Source organism: Clarias gariepinus, chromosome 9 (genome assembly GCF_024256425.1).
Source record: "Clarias gariepinus isolate MV-2021 ecotype Netherlands chromosome 9, CGAR_prim_01v2, whole genome shotgun sequence".
Lineage (NCBI taxonomy): Eukaryota > Metazoa > Chordata > Actinopteri > Siluriformes > Clariidae > Clarias > Clarias gariepinus.
The window spans coordinates 33,711,223-33,720,747 of record NC_071108.1 but is presented as its reverse complement, the minus strand read 5'-3'; the positions used below and the strand labels follow the sequence as shown (position 1 = coordinate 33,720,747).

At 39.2% G+C, this 9,525-nt stretch overlaps 1 protein-coding gene across 1 annotated transcript; it reads right to left on the bottom strand.

Moving 5' to 3' along the window:
• Positions 1–144: 144 nt before the first annotated feature.
• Positions 145–5,703, bottom strand: polr3d (polymerase (RNA) III (DNA directed) polypeptide D). The gene is made up of 9 exons (XM_053504382.1): positions 5,592–5,703; positions 4,529–4,676; positions 3,239–3,282; positions 2,599–2,753; positions 2,013–2,137; positions 1,683–1,836; positions 805–1,055; positions 537–689; positions 145–429 (listed from the first exon to the last, which is right to left on the bottom strand). The coding sequence occupies exons 2-9, from the start codon at positions 4,667–4,669 to the stop codon at positions 313–315; spliced, it is 1,140 nt and encodes a 379-aa protein (XP_053360357.1). The 5' UTR covers positions 4,670–4,676; positions 5,592–5,703; the 3' UTR covers positions 145–312.
• Positions 5,704–9,525: the final 3,822 nt, after the last annotated feature.

The window sequence follows — 9,525 nt, the reverse complement described above, 5'->3', positions numbered from 1 at the left end:
GGGAAATGGTGCACTACTGCCCCCAGGTGGTCTGTAAAAAATTTTTTTTTATCCAGTGATGGCAATTTGTGTACTATTATACGAGCAGCAAATCTCATGTAACGAAACTCTTACATCATAAACACACGAGGATTCACGATAACGTTAATTTAACATTTTTAATTCTTTAATCGCGAGACATCACATAATGTCAAATTCTATTTACAGATTATACAGTGTTTCAAAATAATTATAAAGCTAAAGTTTTTCACCCGCTTTGTAAACTGAAGACAGGAAGCTGATGTAGATAGACCCACACACACACACACACACTCAAGCTCTGTTCTGAAGGAGCGCCTCGAAGTCGGGTGAGCAGACCAGTTTGTGTTTAATGTGGCCCAGTACGGTCATGTCTCCTCTCCTGCCCTCTGTGCTCACTGACACCAACTCCTACACACACACACACACACACACAGAGTTATAACAATAAAGCAAACAAAACGAACATGTAACAGACAAGTAGGTATGTGTAGTGTGTGTGTGTGAGAAAGAGAGACCTGGAGGAAGGAGCAGGACGTCCCCAGAGCCACATCCAGCGTGACGTTCCCCAACACCAGCTGCACTCGTCCTGACTTCCTCACCAACAAGCGACCCACCAGACCCTCCTGCAGATCCCTCAGATTACAAACGTTCTCCTCCTCAGCCTCCTCCTGAAACACACACACACACACACACACACACACACACACATTAGTTCCACAGTGTTGCTGATTTAAGCTGCTGGAACACAAAGCAACAGAACCACACAAACACACACACACACACCTGTCCTTCAGTCTTCTGCAGCAGGTTCTGCCCGTCCTCGGACTGCACGGTGGTCTTGGCGGGCCGGGCGTCGCTGGTGGGCGGTTGGCCCGGGAGCGAATCAGGAAGCTGCATGAACAGAAGCTCCTCCTCTTTGCAGCGATTCCACACCTGCAGCAGGTCAGGCAGCAGGTCGGGTTCGGGAAGGGGTGGCGGCTTAAATGTCGGCTCCGCCTTCTTTATCACAGGGACGTCGGGAGGCTCCTGTTTTACTGAACAGAAAGAACATTAGATTAACAGGGTGGACACATCAATCAATATTTGTCCATCTTGCTTGCTCTCAGTCTAGCGATCCGTCTCCCTTTGTCTGTCCGTCACCATCCATCCTTCTCTGTCTGTCCGTCGCTGTCCCTCTGTCTGTCCTTCTCCTCCTCTCCCTCCATCCCTGTACGTTTTCCCCTCTCCGTCCCTGTCTGTCTGTCCCCGTCCCGTCTCCCTCCCACTGTCCTGCCCTCCCGTCTCCCTCCCACTGTCCTGCCCTCCCACTGTCCTGCCCTCCCTCCCTGTCTGTCCATCTGCCCCCTTTCCCTGTCTCTCCCTCCCTTGCATCTGCAGTCTGTCCACCCATTTCCCTTTCTCCTTGTCTGTCTCCTTTGGTCTCTGTCTCTCTCTGACAGTCTATCTCTCTGTCTCCATCAATCCCAATCCTTTTTTGTCTTCATCTCTCTCTGACACTCTGTCTTTCTGTCTCTCTTCCTCTCATATCATATCTAACTATTTCCCTCTCTGTCTGTCTCTGGTCATCTCTCAGTGTCTACCTCCATCTGTCTTTATATCTCTCTCTGTGTACCTTAGTCCATCTTTCCCTCCCTCTCTCTCTCTCTCTTTGTCTGTCTCACCTGTAACAGAATCCTCTGCACTCTTCTCCACTTTGACTTCTTGGTCTTCGGCGTCTTCCTCGGGCTCTTCTTTAAACACCCAGCCGGACACGGCCAGTGGAAGCTGCACGGGACAGCAGCGCGCTTCGTTCCTCAGCTGCGGGTCGTCCATGAACTGCAGAACACACACGCAAAGGATCATGGGTATCACCAAACCAAATAGAGAGATAAGTGTAACTGGAAACATTCCTGTCTGGAAATAATGAACGTGTTACTGAGTTTTCTGCACTGGTCTGTTGACTTGAGAAACTCCTGGATTTAATAGAGAGCTTTAGTAACGCGCACACTCACATTGTCTCTCTCCAGTTTGCGCAGGATCTCTTTGGTCTCCTCTTCCGTCTCTCGCTTCTCCTTCTTTATGTTGATGATGGGACAGGGGGCGCTGTTGGGCGTTTCGCGCGTGTCCTCATACACACCTGGCAAACACGAACATACACGAGTGTGTGTTTAAGGACCAATGTGGCTCCCCGCGTGTAATTCCGGAGGTAAACATTTGAGGCTGGAGTCGAATCGATACAAATAACCCGGGAATGTAAAAACAAAAAACTTTTGACCGATTGAATATAAAGAAAAAGAACAAACTTTAAGTAAGTGGTCATACAGTGAAGTTGGCACGTAATCCACTATGTAGTGAAGTTAAATAGTGTATGTGGGACCAGGCCGTGTTAGAGATGGTGGAGTTCACCTGCATCATGGATACAAAACGTGAGAATAATGCTAATTATCAACAGCTAGAAAGATGCGAGGAAAAGATTCAGTAACTTGTATAATAAAATTGTGATCTTCCCTAAAGGCCACCCAAAAAAAAAAAAAAAAGAGGATCCTTAAGGTTTTTTTTTATTTTAAACAAAACCTCCTGCTTGTCTGACCTCCTCACCTCTCCTCTTGGCCATCATTTCCGCCGGGCCCTGCTCAAAGATAGAGTGGGATTGGATGACCTCCGGTCGTCCCCGCCCCCTGCCCCGCCCATCTCGCTGTCGCCCGCGATCCGCGTCCTTCCTCTCTCTCCTGGGTCCCTCGTTTACTTTTAGTCTAAAGGGGAGAAAAAAAAAGCATCAAATTAGTTCTCGTGTTAAAGATTAAGTCTCGCGCGTATCAGTGTCGCGCTACAGTGGAGAATACAGCGACATACTGTATAGCCATGAGAACAGTTTGGTGGACGATTATTCTTTAATACATTACAAAAACTGTTATTTAACTGTTTGAATATGTTTGTGTTTCAAGAAGGAAAATAAACACACTTCAGAGCGTGATCATGTTGGAAATGAATGAATTCGGACACAGCAACAGGAACACCAGGTCACATCACTGATTATTTTCCCAAAACAACACATGGACTATAAGCTATAAATTACCCAAATATTTACCCAACCACGGACCCGGTTCAGCCGTAAAAAACATGACATCGTCCTTAGCGACCACAAAGCAACCCAATTAGCAAACCCATAAAATTTTAGTCGCATGAAACAATCAAAACACTGCAGACGTCAGAACCTGGAGGTTTGGAGAGCACTTACTCTTCTTTACTCTTTCGACTGATGATGTTGGGCGTGAACGTTTTCTGTCAGGGAAAACAAAAAGAGAGAGAGAGAGAGAGAGAGAGAGGGAGAGAGAGATGACACTGAGGTATTAATGAACTTACTTAAAATAATCTTTTTTTTTTTTTGCCAATATGTGTATGATACAGTTCACCATTTTTTGTGTGGTGATTTATGTATCACCAAACTGACAATCGTGTAAACATCTAACTGTATGTCATACTGTGTATATTTGTTTACGTAATGATTTAAAGGAAAATTCCAAAAAGTGTTATCGCGGTTTTATAAATATCCTGATTTTGTTACAATTCTGAACAAACCTCACAAACACACCCTGTGCTGGCTGCACAGGGTATTCGCTGACATGTGAATAGTTTAGAGTGTGCCATCTGTAGGACTATAGAGGAACTGCAACATTTTACCAGCTCAAATGCAAACACGCATGTAAAAAAAAAAAAAATATATATATATATATATATATATATATATATATATATATATATTTTTTTTTTTTTTTTTTACATGTATATATATATATATACAGTGGAACCTTCGGATTACAAGCATAATTCGTTCCGGAAGCGGGCTCGTATTCCAAAACACTAAACTAAATTTTATTTGACCATAAAAAACTATGGAAACTCAAATTATTCGTTTCACAGCCCCAAAAAAGGAATGCATAAAAATACTTAATTGAAATATAAAGTAAAAATAAAACAAATCAACCTGCACTTAATTTTTTTTTTAAAGTAAAAATAAATCCTGACAGATAAGTGTTTCCATTTATGCGCGCAGGCGCTGTGTGCGTGTTCAGTTGTGATCATGCTTGGCGTCAAACCAAGAAGTGCATGTGTGATACATGATACTCGGTACTCATAAACCAAGACTTGTTCGTTTTCCAAGTCAGAATTTATTAAAAATCTTTGCTCGTCTTGCAGAACACTCACAAACTGCGTTACTCGCAATCCAAGGTTTCACTGTATATATATTTTGGAGTCAGTGTGGTGATGCATGAATTGCCACACAAATTAATAACTTTTATTCATGACTGATTTCCACATCCCCCAGTATTAATAATTACCATTCAGATTTTTTTAACTAATTTTCCCGTAGTGACGACAGAAGAAATCTCGTTCTGGAAGTCTGAGGGTGAACTGTTTCTAAATACAGCTCCACAGCTGTTCACTTCATTTGCAGACTTTTTTGTAAACCTTTAAAATTGTGTGAATTAACAAGCACATTTTACTACTTTATTGATCTGAAGTGTACCTTCTTCACGCCACCCAGCGTCAGGTCTCTGGAGCGCATGGCAGGAAGGCGCCCGGGTGTCCTGAGGTTCAGCATCGAGCCGCGACCTCCAGCCGCGGGCCTCGGGTTCGACGAGGAGTCGCCGGAGCCTGGGGTCGCCATCTTTACTCTGAAACACCCAATCAGAAGATCTCAGGATAAACATCACTGACGGTGTAGATTACAGTAGGCATTATAACTTATATAACAAACTGCGGTATTATGATAAAACCTTAAACTCAGTATTTATTTTAAAACATAAGATTTGTTTCAAATATTTTGTATAATTTTTTTCATATATTCTATTTCACTTTACAGTTAAATAAAAGAGCGCTATCTAGTGACAAATGGCAGTAAGTTCACACATATTACATGGCCTCACTTTAGTATCAGCTAGCATTATCATAAACTTAACATTAGTTGTACCAAAACATTGTGATAATTGTATTCATTATGGTTTAATATAAGTTATAATTGATTTATTGTACGTATTGTATATATGGAAATGTGATTATCTTTATTACCCTTTATGCTAGCAATTTCCTAAAAATTAGATCAACAAAATATCGACAGAATGTGTATTTTTTACATTAAGGATATAAATTATGTCGTCACTTGTGTTAAATAAATCTCTTAAACATGATGATCAGGTTAGACGCCTCTCTCTCCATAGCCTTGCGTTTATCCTGGACCTTTCCAACATGGCGGACGCGTTGACGTATAACTTGGACCCTTCCAATATGGCGGACGCGTTGACGTACGGCTTAGCTAATATCCGGGTACGATTCAGCAGTTCGTGCTTTCTTTGATCTCTACACTGATTTAACTTTTATGGTCCTCGCGCGCGCAGGGATATATTTCACAAAAACTCGCCATATGATGGTTTTTAACTGTATATTAATAAACATCGGTGTCATTTGCGGAAATGACAAGTTTACGAGTCATCTGAAACACATGGCAGCGACACATGGACGAACAAACCGGCTGCTAAGTAATTTTATACCTGCGAAGCAAAATATTTTTAAAATATAAAACTAATAATTACCAGATTTATTCTCCTGCTCGCTGAAACTCTTCAAACGCATCCGAAAACCAAACTCTCTGTTTATTATTCAGTCAAAACACTCAGCACTTCCGGATCAAATGTGTAGTTAGCGATTAATGGGCGGAGTTTAACAACCTTAGACATCTGACGTCATTGAAACGACTCGGCCATTTATATAAATAATTTTTTTATCTATGTTTTTTCCAAGATGTAACTAAAAAAAAATTAAGTTTAAAATGCACAAGCTTATCAAAACATCTGTTTTTGTTTTTACTTTTTCATTTTAAAATATCAAATATATTATAATATTAGCTACTGACATACAGTGTTTTCATATAAATAAAAGAGAGGTTTCGTCTGTACATTTATGGTCAGAACTCCCTCTTTTAATGATATTTTTACATTTCATACATTGGAGGACCAGAAACCAGTCTCAGAAATGTTTCTGTCTGTCTGTCTGTTTTACTACACAGTATGTCTGTCTGTAGGTGAATGTCTGTCTGTCTGTCTGACTGTCTGTCTGTCTGTCTGTACAGTATATCTGTCTGCATGTCTGTCCAGACAGATTTTGTCACAGCATCACACAAAACTGGCTGGAAAAAAATTGAATAAAACTTTGCCGATACTTTAGAAGTTATAAGCAGGTCTGTGCCAGATTATGTCACAGATCTAGCTCTTTAAAAATTATTATTATTATTATTATTATTTTTTACTAATTTAGTGCTTTTTCCCTTGAAGTGGGTGTGGTTATATGCGTCACTTAACAGAGGCAATCAACACGATAGTTTAACGTTTTTAATACACATAAATGACAGTAATACACCTGTAAGTTGCCAAAGTCCTTAAGAAACACATACAAAACACAACACAGCAAAAGGTAAGTACACTAAACTGAACCTTCAAAGATGAATGGACAGGACAGATCAGGAAGCATAAACAGGAAGGGCAGACATGTGCATGGGCTTCAACTAGAAATAATATTATTGCTGATTACATTAAAGCTGATTAGATTATTTTTAGCTTTAACCTTTTAACTATTTCTACAAACTCTTTATCCGTCAAGGACAGGTACTTACTCAAGTTCATTATATATATATATATATATATATATATATATATATATATATATATATATATATATATATATATACAGTATATCCTCTGACCTCTAGCATTATTGTTGATGCTAGGGGTCAGAGGAGAATGGGGCAACTGATTCAAGCTGATAGAAGAGCAACTTTGACTGAAATAACTACTCGTTACAACCGAGGTATGCAGCAAAGCATTTGTGCAGCCACAAAACGCACAACCTTCAGGCGGATGAGCTACAACAGCAGAAGCTGTAGCACGAGCTCACCAAAATTGGACAGTTGAAGACTGAAAAATGTTGGCTGGTCTAATAAGTATCGATTTCTGTTGAGACATTCAAATGGTAGAGTCAGAATTTGGTGTAAACAGAATGAGAACATGGATCCATCATGCCTTGTTACCACTGTGCAGGCTGGTGGTGGTGGTGTAATGGGGTGGGGGATGTTTTCTTGGCACACTTTAGGCCCCTTAGTGCCAACTGGGCATCGTTTAAATGCCACAGGCTACCTGAGCATTGTTTCTGACCATGTCCATCCCGTTATGACCATCATGTACCCATCCACTGATGGCTACTTTCAGCAGGATAATGCACCATGTCACAAAGCTCGAATCATTTCAAATTGGTTTCTTGAACATGACAATGAGTTCACTGTACTAAAACGGCCACCACAGTCAGCAGATCTCAGCCCAATAGAGCATCTTTGGGATGTGGTGGAACGGGAGCTTTGTGCCCTGGATGTGTATCCCACAAATCTCCATCAACTGCAAGATGCTATCCTATCAATATGGGCCAACATTTCTAAAGAATGCTTTCAGCACCTTGTTGAATCAATGCCACGTAGAATTAAGGCAGTTCTGAAGGCAAAAGGGGGTCAAACGCTGTATTAGTATGGTGTTCCTAATAATCCTTTAGGTGAGTGTATATATATATATATATATATATATATATATATATATATATATATATATATTATGTAATATTACCTACACTGAGATTTAGCAATCAGTAATGCAGCACTGCACAAAATATTATTGTAATGTACAATCTAGTATATTATACTTCAGTGCTGTAGAGTACAGTACAGTTTCTAGTGTTAAAATGGTCCCTTATGCTCCCAGGACCACAATCATAATCAAAGAAGTAAAACTCCATATATGTTATAACCTGGTTAATCAGCAGGTCTTGTGTGATGATGTGTCCCAGTCTGCAGCAGTAGGTTCCTATTGGATGTGGTCTATGAAAGGACAACCTTGGAACTTCAACAGGGTCATGGGCACTCAAGGATCTCTGATGTGTGTGTGTCTGCAGAGCGAAGACTATGCCATCATGTCCAAACCCACAGTCCTACAGAAGAGCTTCTGTAGCAGCCTTTTTGACTCCTAAAAAAGGCTGGTTCTGATACAGAGGAGTCAGAACACCCAAGCTTTTGGTGAGCATCAGAACTAGACTGTGGAGCGATGGAAGAAGATTGTCTAATGAGTCCTGGTCTGGTCTCTGTGCAATAAAATCCCTTCACTGGATCTTTTACATGTGAAGCTTTTATGAGAATAAAAAGTTTTCTTCTCTAGCAGCCACTGTTGCTTTTCATTAAATAGAATTTTTAAAAGTGAAGTTCCAAATATGAACAGTAGAGCGAGTAATTATTTCATCATTTATTTATACTGTACTGTAAACTATAAAGGTCTTTATTGTCATTAAAGATCAGTGAGTAAGAAGACCGTTAACATTTACCATATAAATAAATATAGATTAAAGATTAAAACATTAAGCCATAGGTAACTCATATTTCAGAATGTATAGAAGTATTTTAGTATTTTAAGCAAGGGGTGACAAATCTGTCACTGTATGTAAAAGAAACCTGTCCATTATTTTGAATTAATATATAACTATAAACATTTCTATTTTACATTCATATTATATCCCTAACGGAATAACTAACAGATTTTAAGTGTAGTCTCCATGTGGGTGTTAAGTAAAGTCTCCATGTGGTTCCATTTTTTTTTCTTTTTTGATTCTGTTTCTTTTCCCCATTTTTTATTAGTTAATCTTCATTTAAGTTTTTTTGTGAAATATATACTTTACTAGTCCTGGTGTAATCTTGTCCAAATAAAAAAATAAATACATGCATAAATAAAATAATATTTTTAAAATAATAATTATTGTTGTTGAATTCCAAATCAGAAGTACAATAAACATATCTAAAAATAAAATTCAGGTAAGGGGTAAGACCCTCCCTCCTGTACTGAGGAAAAAAAAAAGTCATACAATCTGTTTATTCCAAATATATGAAATGTAAAGTCTAGGGAAATTAATACATTCTGCAAACTGAATTCACATAGAGAAATTGAACAAATGATTATACAATAACAGTTAAAATTTTCAAGTACAGGACTTTTCCAGTAAGGGTGTGAAAATAAAACTGACTTTTACAGAAAGGCCAAATTTTTTTTATTTACTTATACTGTAATAATTTTGTTGTCATGACTTGTCAATGTTAGTTGGACTATCAAAATGCCATGAAATTAGCAAAATGTGACTGTTCATCTAAAGTGATCATTAATGGCTGCCATCGTCCTGGGTGTAATTAAAAAACTATAAACGTTTATAAATCCATTGTCTACCGGTTTAATTGACACATCCCCAGATGTGGTCAGCTCTACTGACTTACACATTTCATCAACATGCTCTGTTATATCTGTTAAGTTTCAACCAGTTTCTCTTTCCTTAATAGCTGAAGAAGTGAATTACTGTATATAAGGATGCTGATTGTCCTTTAAATGTATTCCCTGTAAAGCTACTTAAAGTGAGGCCTTGTCTACTTGGTTTCTTGAACACTTGTCTTAG

Excerpts from the sequence above, each read along its gene's own strand:
- polr3d (XM_053504382.1), bottom strand. The coding sequence starts at position 4,669 with ATGGCGACCCCAGGCTCCGGCGACTCCTCGTCGAACCCGAGGCCCGCG. Across the intron at positions 690-804 it reads TGCAGAAGACTGAAGGACAG|GAGGAGGCTGAGGAGGAGAA; the intron begins GTGTGTGTGTGT and ends TGTGTGTTTCAG. Across the intron at positions 430-536 it reads CGTCCTGCTCCTTCCTCCAG|GAGTTGGTGTCAGTGAGCAC; the intron begins GTCTCTCTTTCT and ends GTGTGTGTGTAG.